We start from the raw sequence: 17,866 nt of genomic DNA, 5'->3' as shown, positions 1-17,866 counted from the left end.
ACTTGATTCCAGTTGTGGTTTAGCATTCAATTGTTACAACTGATGTATTTAGATCATCTTGATTCAGTCTTTTTGGTTGAGTAGAGATCATCTTGATTATTTAAAGTGGTAACTTACTGATTGAATAGTCTTATTGATTGATTAGTGGACCTTTTTGCTATTTAACAGGCCTGTGATGGGGGATAAATTTTTTTAAGGTCGATTATGCCACACGATTTTCTTAAATTATTATTTGTACAGTGATGATGATGGCGATGAAGAAAAATGGTCAAAATGTATGAGAGATCTGTTTTCAGTTGTATGTAGTAGAGATGGTTTGGAGACTGCTTAACTTCAAAGAAAATGTTATGAAGGGAATATGATTTCTTTGATCGTTGAAGAAATGAATTCTGGTTATGCAAAATGTCACAATTGAGGGATAGTTTTCAGTTTAGAAGAGAATAATGTTAAAAGAGGGGGAAAAATCATTTTTCTGATAAAATCCCAGGTCCTTTTACGGTGGATGAGACTTAGTAAGGCCTTTTTTTTTGTTCACTATTCTAATAAGACTAGTCGGACTAACTATAAAGAAAACCATTTACTCACTTATTTTTTATGTTTATGTGATACCATAAAGACCTTTATGGGAGGAATATATAATTTCTTTCATTCTCAATATTCTTGGGTAAATTTTTAAAATAATTACAAAATTTTTTAATATTTTTAAAATTTTATTAATGTTGACACAACTATCACGTGATGTTGATAAAATATTATTAAATTGTCAATATTATATTATGATTTTGTCAACATTTCAAAAATATTAAAAAAATTTATAATTATTTGAAAATTTACTTATGATTCTTGTGATGACTTTGTTAGCATTAACAACATTTTGAAAATACTAAAAACTTTTGTAATCATTTGGGAGTTTATGCACGAGATTCTTTTGCTGTTTGGATCCACCTAAGATTTACATTGATATAAGAAGTGAAAGGAAAATTAAAAAAAACTCAATATGCATAATAGTCTAAGATAATTTGGCCAAGATAATAGAAAAACTGAATTTATATTTTTTTTATATAGAAAAATACATGATTTTGTGACTCATCATCTTATGATCCCTCTACAATAATACAACATATTAATAAATAATTATAATGCTTGTTCATCTAGTACGAGACGAGATTACTCAGATGAGTCAACTCGGTTGACGCCGGGTTTTAAAAAGAAGATTCCATCACAGATCACTTATTAAACATGGGTCTTGTTAAAGTGCAATAAATACACTCTGTAAATTGGATTTTGTACCGAAGATGCCCCTATAAATTTTTTATTTTATCAAAATACCCTCACATTCTAATTTTCAAAGTGTATTTATTGCACCTTAACTTTTGCCCTTAGGGCACACGTTAACAAATCCCATTAAACAAAGATAAATAGCACAGATGAGTAGATGACTACCATTAGTCTATGATTAAAATAATTAGGGGCATTTCTGTTATTAAAAGGAAAAAGCAGAGTCATTTTCATAAAACAATCCTGTAAACAGAGCTCCCAAGTTCAGATTCTCAATCGTCTTTCTTCCTCTTTTATCGACTCACTAGTTAGTGAAAACTTGAAAAGAACAGTCAATGGCTTCTCATGATCATACCCATACCCATGACCATCATCATCATGAACATGAACATGAACATGATCATCATACCCATGACCATCATCATGGATCTGCATCATCGTGGGTGGGTCCAGATGGAAAGGTGTATCACAGCCATGATGGATTGGCTCCACACTCACATGAACCCATATATTCACCAGGCTACTTCACCAGAAGGGCTCCTCCTCTTCCTTCCAGAGATTTCAATGAAAGAGCTTTCACAGTTGGTATTGGTGGCCCTGTCGGAACTGGGTATATTTCCTTCCTTTTTATTTATTTATTTAAATTTTAGTTTCTCAATCTTCTTTTATCTTTGTTATTCGTTTGATTTTATTGTTTTATTATTGGGGTGTGTGTGTGTGTGTGTGTGTGTGTGTGTGTGTGTGCGTCTAGGGTCTTGATAATTAGTCTTCAAGGATAAAAGAAAAGAATGAAGATTTAGTAGTTCTTAATTGTATATTTAGCACACAAAAAAGGTGGTTTTTATTTATTATTTATTATTTATTTATAATTAGGTATAAAGAAGTAGAATGGAATGGCCAAATACGATTTTTCTTTTTCTTGTAATAAGATATTATTATCATTTATCATTGTAGTGATTCTACACACAAGAACAAGATGCACAGAACCTAATAGAAGTAGTACTGCTACAGCAATCAACTAACAGCAGCAGAAATTTATGAACAAGAACAGAAACAGAACAGAAAATAAATGTAACAAGAAAGATTTATACTGGTTCAGAATGCAATGAGCATTCCTACATCCAGTTTCGGTTTGGCCATTCAAATCCACTATTTGCAATGAGAGTTACAGAATACAAGGTATAGAACTCAGAGAATACACCAGAGAAAATACATACAGCTCACACACTCAAGGTCCAACAATGGCACCCTTGTTCCTAATATTTTTACTTTCTCACTTTTCTCTCTACATGAACACACCTTTTTCTCTCTCTCTTTGCTACCTCAATCCTCCTTGGATCCAGCAATATATTCCTTTTTCATCACAATATTCTGCAGTACAGTTTGTTATCTCCAATCCAATAGAAAAACAGCAAGTGTCATCTATACACAAGGGCAAGGAATAAAACATTCTTGCCAGGCTGGATTAGTGACAAACCAAATCAGCTGCCAGGTGAGACAAACCAATCAGCACCTAAAGATTTTGGATCACTATACCACAATCATATATTATGAATTATACCCTTAACAATTTAGTTTTCTCTGTATATATTTTAGTTATTGAAAGATACCCACCACATAATTCATTCCATTACTATACTTATTCTTATACAACAATTATTTGTTGCAAATTATTTGAATACGAAGCTGAGTCCTTGAATCCTATTTGGGGTTTTCTGATTCCAATACACTCTACTCATGTCATACTAAGACAAACATACCCATATCGATGCAATATATATAGGTTGTACATGATGATAATTACAGTGTTGTGCTTGCATGCTTTTTGTAATTTTCAATGCTTATTAATTTGTAATGGTGTTCGGTCTATGGGTGTCTATCAATAAATTTATAATAATTGTGGGGTACCCTTTGGTTTGTTCTAATAGTTTTGAGGGTGGGGAGAAGAGGAATGTTTTTCTAGAATGATGGTTTAGTCTTCTCAAAGAATGTGGGGTTCTTTTTACACGTGGCAGCTGAGTCAATGGTCCTAAAAGGGCCCATTCATTTTGCCACCTCAAAACCCTATGTAAAGTTGTACAGGAAAAGTATAAGGAAAGTGCTGAACTGACTTCATTGGACACTGCGTTCAACATTGCACTGATGTGGCAGTGTGTTGACAGCCATAGATTCTTTCCTTGTATCTAATCTCGATGACATAAATCTATTGTTGATCCAGAGGATTCCATGCTTTCCTTATTTGTGTGGTATCATTAACGACCAATAGTAAACTATCATGTCCCGATGGGTTTTGGTTATGTACTAGTCGTTGAACTCACTTGTTCTGGGCTTACATGTATTGGTTTACATCATCCTGCTTTTATACCTTCCCCTCCAGAACAATTGATGTTCCTCTTTGTACACAAGCACTGCAATTCACTAATATGTTTACGATTTTCTAAAATTTATTCAAAGATTTGTAAAAAAAAACAAGTGGTATGAAACGTTTTATTTGTTATTCATACAAAAGTCTAATTCAAAGGGGAAAAAAACTCAAAACAGTGAACTGGCTGACAATCCTTATGTAGAACTCAAATATCCGGTTAATTTCATCAAGCTATGTTATTTCAATTTTTTTAGCAGATCATCCTTCCAATGTTCTCAAAACGTTTCTTTTCTATGACAAATTTTGAACTTTTTTTTAAAGATTCAGATACTTTTTTCTTTGTCCAATAGGCTTCCAACTGACTCATTTTCATAATCCATGAAGAAGAATTAGCTTTTGTGGCCCAAAGTTCTCAGTATACATACTAATTGAATCCCATTTCTCTTTGTGCAGGAAAACTGCATTGATGTTGGCTCTGTGCCAAATCTTACGTGATAAGTACAGCCTTGCTGCAGTATGTATTATCTATTAAATATGTTAAGAGTTCAGATATCTCTTTTATCCATGGAAACTTGTGAACATTGCCCTCTTTTCTTTATAATCTTCTTGTTATTTCCTTTCATGCTCTATCAAAGTACCTATTGACTAGATTCTTGAACACAAAAGGTTTATATGGAAATCTCACAAGGCTTTAAAGGTTCATCTTTCATTTATTTATTTATTTGGTTAAGAAACTATGCAAGCAAATATACTACAAATCCAATCCTATCTATCCAATAAATCTTCAAAGAAGACCCTCTCGGATTCCTAAAAATATTTGCGCCAGAAAATGTTAGACCTAGTATTGATAAAATAATTTCCTGCAACAAACTCTTCATATCTTTGAATACTCTAGCATTTCTTTCCTTTCAAATAGATGCCTAAGGGAACAGTGCTTTACAGGGATATCTCGAAAGAAGAGAAGGCGAGTGATAACCAACCTTCCAACAGAGAAAAAAATTACTTGGGGAAACAAGCATGAATGCCGAACAGAGCTAAAAAGTGGAACCAAACCTGCTTGGCAGGCTTGCAATGCATGAGGACATGGTCGATGGATTGTCCTTCAACCATATACATATCAAAGATATTAGGAGCAATGACGCTCTTCCTAATGACGTTATCCAACGTAGAACATCACCCAAATGAAGAAGGAGATTTCAGATGGAACCTTAGGACCCCAAATTGTCGAGGCTGGAAAGGAAAGGAGAGAGTTCTAGATTTATAAAAGTTCAACTGGCCAGTCCAGATTTATAGAAGAGTTCTAGATTCCCTAATGAGAGTGGGTTGTTGATGTCAGAGTACTATGGTTGATATTAACTTCCTTTTTTCAATTACTTGACTAATAAGGACTTTTTATATGTTATTCATTCAATACTACCCTTAGATCTTTGAATTTTTGAATTATGACTTACTTCATAAGTTTCTATGTCCAAGATTGTCACTCTTGCACTAGGATTGCTTGTCACTTGCATTTTATCCTCTCGTTGGAGTATAAATATCAAATCATTCTCAATTGGGTACAAGCTTGTCATCCTATTATTTCCAATCTCATTTGTATGGCTAATCTCCGGGTATCTCAACATATCCAATTTTGTTTTGTAAGGACAACAACTATTTATGTATTTGTTCTTCTTGGGTCTTTCTTTCTCTTGTTCTTCTTGTAGGTCTCTCCTTTATTCTCTTCTCTTGGTTTTAATACTATACACTGTCAAAAATTAAACAAATAAATAAAGGATCAATGATGATGATTCAGTGATTATGGACATTGTACATTATGCCCTTTAATGTCCTATATTTTTAGAGAATTACTATTGCCACAGAAACTTTTACTTATGCCACACCAACTGTGTGCAATTCTTTGGTATTTGCATAGGAATTATTGTGGCATTAGTAAAAGTTGGTGTGGCAATAGCAGCTCTCTATTTGTATTATGATCTGATTTTTGTAATTCGTTTCAGGTAACAAATGACATATTCACAAAAGAGGATGGTGAATTCCTCGTGAAGCATGGAGCACTTCCCGAGGAAAGGATACGTGCTGTTGAAACAGGAGGCTGTCCACATGCTGCGATTCGTGAAGATATTAGTATAAATTTAGGTCCTCTTGAGGAGCTGTCTAACTTGTTCAAGACAGACATACTTCTTTGTGAATCTGGTGGAGGTATTTGCTCTTCTTGTTGGCTTAGTAACTTTGATTGCTTTGTATGATATACAAAAGGGGTAACTATGTTTAAGAATCGATGTTTGAACAAAGCTGTCCACAATGGGTTGGTTTTTAATCATACTTGTGGAACTAGGTTTCGATCAATGGCGGCTTAACATCTCTTTTAATTTATGTGGGTGCAGATAATTTAGCTGCCAACTTTAGTCGGGAGTTAGCTGACTATATAATTTACATTATTGATGTCTCTGCTGGGGATAAAATACCTCGAAAAGGCGGCCCAGGCATTACCCAAGCAGACCTCCTAGTATGTAACGCTAACTCTCTTTCTGTTATGTTGGTATATTATAGTTCTTTTGAGAACTGAACGGATGATTGGACTGGAAATTTATCATATCAGTGGGACCACTGTCGGACTCTGGTTCAATTTGGTTTGACTGATTTGCATTTATTAAAGAAATATGTGTGATTCTTTCCTAAATTACATTTGTATTATTAAGGTTCGATTATTAATGGATCTTACAATCATTGAAATTGTAGTCTCTCCCAAAATTCCTATCTTGGAAACAGAACATTTCAAAATTTTGTATTTAAAACCATTCACAAAAATTGGTGGTATATTAATGAAATCATAGTCTTTCCCAAAAACTTATCTTGAAATAAAACATTTTGAAATTTATATTTAAAGCTGTTCATGAAACCTAGATGTTCACTCGTTAGATGATGAACCCCAGTTCTATTTTAGCTGAACAAACTTTATTATCAGATACGGTCAGACCAGGTTGGGCCACCAAAGCCCTGGTTTCTAATTGAGTCTATGAATCCTCTATCTTGTTAGACAAATTCTTGTCAAATGACATATAATCTAAAAGTATTTGTTTACCTCTGATGTATCTTGTCTCCATGTTTCTGAATTATAGGTTATAAATAAAACTGACCTTGCACAAGCGGTTGGAGCTGATTTAGCAGTCATGGAGCGTGATGCACTTCGAATGCGTGATGGGGGTCCCTTTGTCTTTTCTCAGGTTAGTTGACTATGCTTTTGTCTTGTTTTGTCTAGTAGTTTATACAATAAGGTCTCTCCATTTTCTGAGACACATATCTGGATATTCTCATTTGACACATACCAATATGCATATTTGGAGAAAGAATTAATTTGTCAATTTTTTTTTTGATAAGTGTAATAATTTCATTAAAGAAAAAAAAAAAAAAACGAGGAGGCTGAGGTAGCCCCTATACTAGAAAGAGAAGAGGAGAAAAAAGGAACAAGAAGAAGAAGCAAAGCTAAGTGTTACAAAGAGAATCCCATCTGAAAACGAAATCCTGGAAAGAAACGCCCTCAAATATGGGTATTTAAATACATTAGTTTGCTATTTCAGGCTACATGAAAACATGTAATTATGAAATATGGGTATTTGGAGTTGCAAAGGTATGCTGGGTATCATGGGCTTACTATGGACCATAAGTTGGGAGAAGTTAGAATCTTCTAGAAAGGCCCGGAAAGTACTAGAGCATTGCAAACTACTCTAGAAGAGTCTAGAGCTTGCCATGTACATAATAGGAGAAATCTAATGGGTATCCAAATAGTTCTTAGGAGAATTCTAGTTAATGAGGGTCGGTCTGCGAGATATTGTGTTCTCTGACTTGTGTTTCTTGGTGGCTGTCTGGTATTGAGATGTGACCATATCAATGGTATGAGAAATAAATTGATTGTCATCTGCTTACTGGATTTGTGGGATTAGTGTTTCTGACACTTTGTATTCTGTATGATTGTCCTTAAGCTTTGTACTTTTCTTTTTCTTGTAAGTATACATTTTAATTTTTGAGAATGGTTAACACGACTTTTATACTGTGACTTTGCATATGTTACTCTTCTATTGCTCACCAAGATCATCACGTTGTAGTGTGTTAGCTTTAATAATTAATAAGCCTTCATCTTTTACTGATCAAAAGAAGGAAAAATATTGTTCTTTGGTTTAGGGGGTTAATGTTTGTAGTTAATTTTATGCAGGTGAAGCATGGAGTCGGTGTACAGGAGATTGTGAACCACATTTTACAAGCTTGGGAAGCAGCGACTGGGAAGAAGCGACACTAAACCATGATCAGGTTTAATGGGTTCTGAGGTCTACTACGAATTTGGTCCATTTTTCACGACTCACCCGAACCCAATTTGACAAAATGCTTATTTATTTTTTGTTATTGTAGACAACAAGATACATTTTCAACCTGTTGGCTGAGGTGCTGGCTTGCTTAATTGTTTAAAAGAACAATGCGAACCAATATTCCACTAACTTACAAAATAAAGAACAATGCTAGAGTGACTGCGCAGGACACTGCATTTGCCTCTGAGCTGATGTGGACGTGTCTTTAGAGCCATTGATGCTTTCACACATATCTTGAGGAAAAGCATCTAGTGTTGAAAGAAAGCAATGTCGTTGGATTCCAACCCTTTTCTAAAATAAAATAGAAAAATAGTCCTCAAATTGATGGAGCATTCGATATAATCAAGTTTATGAAAAGATATACTTCCCAAGATATTATGGCAAATCCTTTCCTTTCAAAGATAACATAATCAATAGTTGGGACCACAGACATAAAAGGATTGAATAGAAGTCTGAAATGTCTCTTTCTAGTTGGCTCTCTCGCATCCCATTTGGATTGGGACTAGTCCCTATGGTTACACATTCTAACCCCCAAGTTTCCCATCTTGCAACAATGTAAATCACATCGAACACACAACCAGAACAAACCCATCGATGGTTTTGCTATTCAGCAAACCACTTCATGGTTCATTTTAAAGATATTATCACGGATGTCCCCTGAGCATCAAATTGAAAAAGAATAACAACCCATCAAATTGAAAAAGAATAACAACCCATCGATGATATATATAGGAATTGGTGTGGCAATAGTAACTCTTTATTTTATTTTTATAGATCAAGTGATTGAAAAGGAACGTGATCCACAGAACTCTCAAATTTAAAAGATTGGATATACCATCAACCTTGGATATTAGCTAAAAAGAAAAGAGGCCTCAATCAAAGGTAGTTTATTCGACCTTTTTATATGGAACTTTGATGGATGGCATTTTCTTACCCTCAAATAAAAGCCTGTTACAGTGACATAACGCGTTCCAAGTCGACCATACGCTATGGGACCCAACTACAACTGTGAGATTTATTTGGTCACACATTCACATCAGAAGATATAGGGTATAGGTGCAGGTTTATTCGGATAAGTCACTAAAATACCCTTGACTAGCCTTCCTTCAAAATCAAAATGCACCCCTAGAAGTCATCTGATTCCATTGACAGGGGTGTCTTTCGTCCATTTGAAAATTTAATAGCCATTTAAAAGCTACCTGATTCAACTATGACCTTTGGTAACTTTCCATGAGTTATTCTCAATCTCAATAAAATTCGAATCGGAATATTAAAAGGAAAAAAGCACAGTAAGGGCAAAGCCCTCTGTGTGTGTGGTTTCATATGTGATAACATGCAAAGATCACAAATAGGAAGAGAAGAAGAAGTAGCAAAGGTGGGTTTATAGAGAAGTTCACTGTAGAAGAGATGAAACCAGATGTAGAAGAGGAGGCTCATCATCCCTACGCTTTCCATATCTCTGGACCTCGAAACGTTTCATCTCCGAATTGGAGAGACATCATCAGCTCTAGTTGGTAAATACCCATATCTTGGGTTCTCTTTTCCAATTTCGTTTTTTTGATATTTATAGCATTTAGTCTCTTAATTAGCATATTGGGTCTTTAAAATCTTCTCAATTTTCAAGGATTTTTACAGGTTTTGTATGACTGTAATGCTTTGATCTGTATTACAAAGTTTTTCTCTAAAAACCACACATTTTAAGATTCAAATGCATGAAAGTGATCAACTTAGACAGAAATAGACCCTAATTATTTAAAATTGTTCAAAACTACAAAGAGCCCTCTGTTTAGTGGTAACCCGTTGTAGTATTTTGATTTTTGATGTCCAATTCGAAACCAATTGGGAATGAGTGGAGAGGCCCAAGAGCTTATAAGGAGAGAGACAAGGCAATGAACTCTATCTTTTCCAATTAAAATTTTCTTTGTAGGAATCTAACAAAAGATATATAAGCTACACAATGTACACCACAAGATATCCTGTCACGTATTCCATTATTATTCTTGTTCTTATATAAAGATAATTATTATTTTTTAAATTATTTTAGTCCTGGCATGCGAATCCTATTTTTTGCTGTTTTCCAAATTCAACACTTTGCCATCTTGTTAGCCTTCCAGTATACCAATAGACAACTTAGATTTATATAATCGGATTGAGTAAACATGTGTTTTTTTAGAGATCGGTGAACACTGCTTTTATGTTCATCGATCGGATTTCTAGGGATCCAGAATTTCCTTAGGTTATATTGTGCATTTTATCCTGAAGATCATGAGAAAAACTGTCTTTTCCTTTCTCTTTTATTTATTTATTTTTTGTCGTTGTTTGTTTGTTCATTAATTGATAAGATCTAGAACTGTCAAGCTAGTTTTTACAATCCTAGAAATGTTTTATTCTCTATAAGGATTCAATTTACATCAAAACAATTAATTGCGGTTTACAGGAAGGATGGAAATTATAGAAGAACGGTTATAGCTTGCTTCATTCAATCCGTATACCTGCTTGAACTTGACAGACAAGAAAGCAGAACAGAACAAACTGCTCTTGCTCCAAAATGGTGGAAGCCCTTCAAATACAAATTAACACAAACATTAGTGGATGAAAGAGATGGGTCCATCTTCGGAGCAGTACTAGAATGGGATCGCTCAGCAGCACTGGCTGAATTCATACTAATGAGACCCGCTGGTGCACCAACAGCTGTTGTTGCTTTAAGAGGAACTATACTGAAGAGCCCAACAATTAGAAGGGATATTGAAGATGATCTCCGCCTTCTAGCATGGGAAAGCTTGAAAGGGTCTGCTAGATTTAACCGAGTTCTTGAGGTGCTGAAGTTGTTGGTGGACAGACATGGGAGTTGCAATGTATGTATTGCAGGACATTCCTTAGGTGCTGGCTTTGCTCTCCAAGTTGGTAAAGAATTAGCCAAACAAGGAGTATTTGTGGAGTCTCACTTATTCAATCCGCCTTCCGTATCACTCGCTATGAGTTTGAGAAGTATCGGAGAAAAGGCCGGCTTTGTTTGGAAGAGATTCAAAGCAATGATTCCTTCAAGTTCCAAGACTAAGACCAACAGCAACGAGGCTGAGAAGACTTGTAATCAAGAAATCAAGAAATGGGTACCTCATCTATATGTGAACAATAGTGATTACATTTGTTGCTATTATAGTGATCCGTCCGAGCAAGCCAACAGCGACATAAGTCCCGCTCATGGGCAAACAGTGGCCAAGCTATTTGTGATGTCTAAGGGAAATCAAAAGTTTCTCGAGGCTCATGGGTTGGAGCAGTGGTGGTCCGATGACTTAGAACTCCAGCTCACTCTCGACAACAGCAAGCTCATAAGTCGACAGCTTAAGTCCCTATATAGCCTCCCACCGTCAGCACCATTTCCTCAGGTCAAACCTCGATAACAATTGCTCACTTATATTTTCGCCGAGTAACTCCTCTTGAGTACAATAGTTTCATGACCCATCCTCAACCACGCCGTTACTTATTGTTTCCTATACATTTTCAAGAAGCCCGATGCGGAGATTGTTGTTCCGTTATTTGAAGTTCAAACATTAGATGTCTTGTCGAAAAATATGAGAAATTTGATCTTCATATAATGTTATTGAATGAGAATCGAATTCTAATTTCGAAATTTTCATTTCTTCCCTTGGTGAATGAAGTCATCAATCACTCCATCTTCAAAGCCTTATCCCAAATGTATTGGATTGGCTGACCGAAGAGGCCCTATATGAAATCATCATTTCTTCTACTCTTTAGAGTCATGTCTTCTGTTATTGAAAGTGTGTTCATATTTGCTTTCGCTTTCTCCATCTACATTCTTTGGATTATGTGGGACTTAAGTGTGTAGGTGTGATGAGGGGGACATTTTTCGTATTTATAGATTGTCATAAGGTTTGAAACCAATCAAGACCTTAAAGAGATGATAGTCAAACAAAGGGGGATGGATGACTCACATACCCAAGCTGTTGGATTGGATCTTGAGGACCCCTCTTTTTATAACACTCGTGATAGAAAAACCTCTATTTCTTTTGTACTTTTGAGGCTAAATAAATACTTTGCCAAAAAATAAAGAAAAATAAAATAAAATGGCAGTTTCTCAATTCTTTTCGAGAACAAATATAAGATTATCCATGGAAATTCAAAGAAATTTCCATTTAATAAGTAAGATTGGCATCCAAAAATATGATCCGATGCTTCAGGTTTGCAGAGGACGAAATTTTATGAATTTTAAAATAAAATAAAAAATTATCTTTCACTATTGAATTTCAATTTTTTAAGTTTAGGAGTTATATCGGAGTCCGGTAGCCGTCCACTTTCAAAACCTTGGATCTAATTCAAAAGAAATTGTTTTTTGAACATTTTATTTTTCTGGATCTAAATTTTTCAATGAAACAGAGGGTTGTGGTGTTGGATTCCTGATGTGGTAATCTATTTGAGCAAAACAACCATTAATAAGGCTCAAACTAGTAAGGAAAGAGTTTCACAATAGTAAATCCATATCTAGTGGCTGTATATCACTAATCATTTGATTTTGATTAGTAAAATGTGAAGGAATTGTGTAACAAGATTCAAGAAGGAAACCCAAATTCATAAGCTGAGGGAGTAATGTCAAATGTGTCTCAACATTTAAGGAGGCAAGTCAGAAATCCATAAAATAATTGTAAGGCAATTTTTACGGTTCTACCCTTCTGGCACACACAAGAAAAAAATTAAAGAAAAAGAAAGAAGCGACTCTGCTGGGGATCGAACCCAGAATCTCTGGTTTCGTAGACCAGCGCCTTGTCCATTGGGCCACAGAGTCATTTGTTCTATTTGTTACACTTGTAATTAGAAGAAGAATAATAAATGAACCAAGCAAATATAGAATAATGATTTGGAGGTGAGATTAGACGTACCAGCATTTGAGATGTACTTCAAAGTTATGAGATGCCCCTTGTCCTTGGTCTTCTCTTTTAGGTTAATTAAAAATGACTTAAATGGCTAAAAATTTATCACCTACAACATTTTTACGATAAATTAATTTTAATCTATTGAACCTGATCATTAATCCACCCTGTCCAAGCTTGTTTTGATTTTTCTATCCAAAATTCAATTACATTCTACTTCTCTAAAAACCTGATGGTTAGAGTAGTTAGAATTTTTAGATTAAATATGAGGAAAGAGTAGGGAGAAGAAATAACATTTTTTTGCTAAAGGTTGAAGACAAGGGCAATTGGAAAATTTTCAGCAGTCAATTACTAAAGATTGATGTCAAGTGGCGTATGTCATCAGTTTTAAAATATCTCAAATATTCACCAAAATGTGGAGAGGTATGTTTAAAATCTAAATCACTTTATTTTATGTTTTAGGGTGACGGTGGATTTTAAATAATTAAAATTTTCTCCTCCTTTTGGTTAAAAAAAAAAAGAAAAAAAAAAAAGAGTCGTGATTTGTTTGTAACACTGTAAATATTATTATTTGTGATAATTTATTTTTCCATCCCTGTAACTTTATTTGTAATCACGAATTTTTTATTTTTCGAGTAAATTAACCTTTTAGTGATGATTTTAGTTACAGTTACTATAATCTTTTTTTTTTAATTTGTTCAGGAAAAACCTATTAGTACTTATTATTTCTATGATTGGTCTATGATAGAACTTGCCTCTTTATGGTAGAGTTAGGTCTCAACCAAGCCCAGCTCAAACCCACTTATTGCAACTAAGGGTCTCAACGAGTCTATTTTGGTTCTACTTCTAAGGTACCTAGTGTAGACACCTCAATTTGAACGGGCCACTTCTCGAAAGGGCCCAAAAATACAGATTTTCCAAATAAATATGTCAACGGGCCTTAAGGGCCCAAATCGTTGAAAATAACATTTTTACCAAACCGAGGCCCCTAAGACCTCTCAATGGTTTAGGAGGCCACCAAAAAGACTCGGCCAACCTTACGCTTTCCCCATATTCACCGCTCCGCTTCCAACGTCAAATTTTCGATAAATTTCACCAACGGGCCTAAAAAGCCCGATTCGCCAACACGTGGCAGTTTTGATCAAATTAATGATTGCAAAAATCTAAAAAAATTAAAAATTAAAAAGGTGAGACTTGAGATGCCTACCCCTCCTCTACTATCACCGCTCCGCCTCCGTATTCGTAAAAATCATTTCTAAAACCCAAGTCCAACACTACAAGGCCCACAAATCATTAACCATATCCAATTCATTATCCAACCCACAACCCTAACCCATAAACCACAACCCACATCAACCAATCACTCTTTTATCATCAAGAGATGACACATGTCATCACCCCATCTCACCTCCCTCACCCAACCACCTACCCCATTAATTTGCTTTAAATCCCATCTACCCACACATCAACCCATCACCTTTTCTCTCAAATCAAACACATCTACCCACACCCCTAACCTATACCTCCTCTAATCTACTCTCATCATTCCCTACAAAACCTACATCTACAACCTAAACCTACACCATCCTCTCAAGTCAAACACTCAACCTCTCCCATCAACCTATCCCAACCCTTCATTTCCACCCACCTTAACACATGGCATCATCTCCCTCACCCTCCCAAAATATCATCAACCACCCATTTAAATCCTCCATGCTCTTAAATCAAATCACAACCACCATCTTAAATTCACCTCACCAAACACTCCACCCAAATGGGTTGGGTAGGATCCAAACCATTTGGGTCAAAACTCACCCATTTAACCCCCCTTACCTAAATACCCTCCAATCTCCTCTAAATTACACCCACTTCTCTCTCAAACTCATAACCATTCTACCCATTTTCTTCACTTCACCCCATTATATCCCTAAAATAACTCCTAAACATCTATAAATACCCTCATCCTCTTCCCAAAAATGGCCCCCAACTTCTCATTACAAAACTTCTCCCCAACACTCTCTCTACTAACAACCATCCTCAATTCTCACCAAGTTTACCAACTCTTTCACACAAATCCTCTACAAGTCTCACTAAAACAAAAGAAATCCCTACTCTCTCTAATCACTTCTTCCCATTCTCATACTCTCATATTATACTAAGGACTCAAGAAGACTCAAGCAAGAAGAAGAAAAGAAGAAACAAGATACAAGGTGGGTTTGAAGCACACCCCCTCTCTTTCTCTAACCTTCTACTATTTCCCTCTTCTAACACCCCCTTCTTCTATTTTATTTTACCCCTTTTGATGATTGGGCCCCAAGGCTAAGGTTCATAAGGGTCATTTCCATTAATGAAATGACCCTATGATCAAGCCGAAAATGAATCCCTACTTAGGGAACATATGCACCCACGTGGCACATTTTTTCACCTTCTTTTAAAAATAAAAAATGATCGAGTTATTTGAGGTTACCGCCACGTGGCGGGGAGGAAAGGGTGCCTAACACCTTCCCTTTTCTCCAACCGAGCCGCTTACCCAAATCTCGAGGTTTGACTACCCCTTATCCATTGTGAGTCACTAAAATGCCAAAAATCTCATCTTTTGGAAAATGTACCCCGGGTGACCATTCACACCCACTTCCAACTTGAATGGTGGCGACTCCAAATCATTGTAGATGTAGTCATCATAATGACGAAATCACGTGTCTACAGCTTGGCGACTCCACTGGGGAGTAAAGACTCCACCCTCGTGTCAACTCGGTTATTTTGGTAAAAAAGGAAATGTTTCAATTTTTATTTTTATTTTTTATTTTTGCAAGCTAACAATACTTGTTGTGTTTGTTGTAATTATTTTTTAGGTAGGTTTCCTTTATTTACTTACTCACTTGAAAAAAAAAAAAAAAAAAAAAAAAAAACCGATTTTCACTTTATTTCCCCGATTATGTCTTTTTAAGCATGTATATCACCAAACAAATGAAAAAAAAAATTTTCTTTTTTGGCCCAAGCCAAAAACCAGAGGCAATGTGCCTCAAAATGAGTATAAAAAAATAAAAAAATAAAAAAAATAAAAAAAATAAAAAAAAAGTCGTTTTTCTTCTTTTTTGGCCGAATGGACAGTCGAACTTAAAATGATCATAACTTTCTCGTCCGATCTCCGATTAGCTATTAGTGCATATCGATTTGGGGTAGAACAAAATTATCTACCAAATGTGACAAAGTCAGCAACATTTTGACAACTCAGAATCGATTTTTGAGCTCATTTACTATCGTTTACGCTACCATTTCCGTTTGACGTCTCATCGCGATACAAAATGAGTAGGAAAGAAAAGCATAAAAAAGGAAAAAAATTTGGCCCAAGCCAAAAACCAGAGGCAATGTGCCTCAAAATGAGCACATAAAAATTTTTATTAAAAAAAAAAATTAAAATTAAAAAAAAAAAAAATTAATTAAATTAAAAAAAAAAAAAATTTTTTTTTTTTTGCTCAACTTGTTCCTTACATCAGTCTTGGAAACTTTCCTCTTGGAACTTATTTTTATTTTAAGTTTTAAAGCTTCAAAAGATCAAACGGATCATCTTTCTCGAACTCAGGGCGTACCGCTCGCCACTTTTTGATTGATCAAAATGAAAATTCAAAGTGATCATCGGTTGGACTATAATGAAAAAAGAGAAGTCCTTTTATGATTAGTTCATTCGTAAAATTGAAAAAAAAATAATGAAAAAAAAAAAAAATTGATTGGTTGATGGTGAATGTGCGACTCTTACGGACAAATTATCTAATAGGCTATGATCTGGCCAACGGGCCCACTCATCTGAAAAATGCCCCGGGCGCACCCTATCCTATTTGCACACACCACTAGCACGTTACTTTACTGTATTGCACGCTTGCATGTCCCTAATAGCCAACGTGGCACTAGTGCGTGGCCCGGTCTCCTCGGAGATGCGACGTCATTCATGAAAACCACAACTCCAATCACGTACCGTAAGGTATATAAAACTGGGGAATCAATACCGTTTGATCAGGTGATTCTGAAAGGTATTTGATACACCCATGTTGGAGCGACCTGAGCCTTTGTCCTATTGTAAGCCGCACGGTCACATGTCCCGATTGCCAACGTAGTACTAGTACGTGGTCGGTCCCCTCGCGGGATGCGAAAACCATTTATGAAAGCTACAACTCTTGACTCGTACCCATAGGTATATAAAAGATAATCCAAGTACATCAATTGCACTTCTTGGTCAAAACCAGTGCCTAAGCAAGATCCTGCCCCGCTGTACCCTACTGTACGAGGGGGATAGATTACGTCTATTCTAGACGAGAGGTACTTAAGCGGGCCTTTGCTCAGCATCGTGCGCCACCTCTCAACTGGGGATCAAACTGGCTATTTTTGGCTTCAGAGAAGTGAATTGAAGTTTTAGATTATCACCTATACGGTATATCAAACCAAGTCACCACGTACCGTCTGATTGAGTACGCTTGAGAGGTATATAGGTGTGCTTGGGCAAGAGTGGCCAGATAAAAATACATTGCAGTAGTAAGCTTAGAGTCTAGAAGCCTTCCCTGTAAGTCACAACTCGAACTTATCGCGGGTGTTCCCGGGTTGTTGAAAGAAACTTGATGATTGATGTATGCGAATGATCAAAGTGTATGATTGTCCTCAAGGGTCAAAATTTTGTTTTCAGAAATTAAAGGGGTACACCGACCCAATAAAGAATCCAGTTCTTGCAAAAATTCAATAATGACCCAGTCCATCTCGATCCAATGATCATGATAAGACGGGCCATTCAAATCAAAATGAAAATCAAATTTTCAAAAAAAAAAAAAAAAAGTGTTTTCAAAAAAGTGTTTTCCATAAGAACAAAGAGTTTCAAAAGAAAAGTAATTTTTACATAGACCTTGGAAATGTACTGAACTATTCTCTTGTGTCAACTCAGGATGCTGGCTGCAGGCAATAACCCAATCGATCAATTGGTCAAAACAACT

General features: G+C 35.6%; 2 protein-coding genes and 1 non-coding gene across 3 annotated transcripts; 2 read left to right on the top strand and 1 right to left on the bottom strand.

The window, feature by feature from the left end:
* The first annotated feature begins 1,468 nt into the window (after nucleotides 1-1,468).
* UREG (urease accessory protein G) lies at nucleotides 1,469-8,170 on the top strand. The gene is made up of 6 exons (XM_086458815.1): nucleotides 1,469-1,888; nucleotides 4,097-4,157; nucleotides 5,641-5,842; nucleotides 6,028-6,149; nucleotides 6,763-6,867; nucleotides 7,854-8,170. Exons 1-6 carry the CDS (start codon nucleotides 1,614-1,616, stop codon nucleotides 7,935-7,937), a joined length of 849 nt encoding a protein of 282 aa, XP_086314941.1. The 5' UTR covers nucleotides 1,469-1,613; the 3' UTR covers nucleotides 7,938-8,170.
* A 983-nt stretch (nucleotides 8,171-9,153) lies between these two features.
* LOC147390605 (GDSL esterase/lipase At4g10955-like) lies at nucleotides 9,154-11,802 on the top strand. The gene is made up of 2 exons (XM_086458814.1): nucleotides 9,154-9,518; nucleotides 10,442-11,802. The coding sequence occupies exons 1-2, from the start codon at nucleotides 9,412-9,414 to the stop codon at nucleotides 11,403-11,405; spliced, it is 1,071 nt and encodes a 356-aa protein (XP_086314940.1). The 5' UTR covers nucleotides 9,154-9,411; the 3' UTR covers nucleotides 11,406-11,802.
* Nucleotides 11,803-12,732: 930 nt separating this feature from the next.
* TRNAR-ACG (transfer RNA arginine (anticodon ACG)) lies at nucleotides 12,733-12,805 on the bottom strand. Its single transcript has one exon. It is a non-coding gene; the product is annotated as a tRNA-Arg (tRNA).
* Nucleotides 12,806-17,866: the final 5,061 nt, after the last annotated feature.

The sequence above is a fragment of the Akebia trifoliata genome, chromosome 11 (genome assembly GCF_017979445.1).
Source record: "Akebia trifoliata isolate Shusen 1 chromosome 11, ASM1797944v1, whole genome shotgun sequence".
NCBI classification, from domain to species: Eukaryota; Viridiplantae; Streptophyta; class Magnoliopsida; order Ranunculales; family Lardizabalaceae; genus Akebia; species Akebia trifoliata.
The sequence above is the reverse complement of the archived record's forward strand: the minus strand, read 5'-3'. Positions and strand labels throughout refer to the sequence as shown.

Coding starts and splice junctions, on each gene's coding strand:
- UREG (XM_086458815.1), top strand. CDS start 1,614: ATGGCTTCTCATGATCATACCCATACCCATGACCATCATCATCATGAA. Junction 1,889..4,096: donor GGTGGCCCTGTCGGAACTGG/GTATATTTCCTT, acceptor CTCTTTGTGCAG/GAAAACTGCATTGATGTTGG. Junction 4,158..5,640: donor ATAAGTACAGCCTTGCTGCA/GTATGTATTATC, acceptor AATTCGTTTCAG/GTAACAAATGACATATTCAC.
- LOC147390605 (XM_086458814.1), top strand. CDS start 9,412: ATGAAACCAGATGTAGAAGAGGAGGCTCATCATCCCTACGCTTTCCAT. Junction 9,519..10,441: donor GACATCATCAGCTCTAGTTG/GTAAATACCCAT, acceptor TGCGGTTTACAG/GAAGGATGGAAATTATAGAA.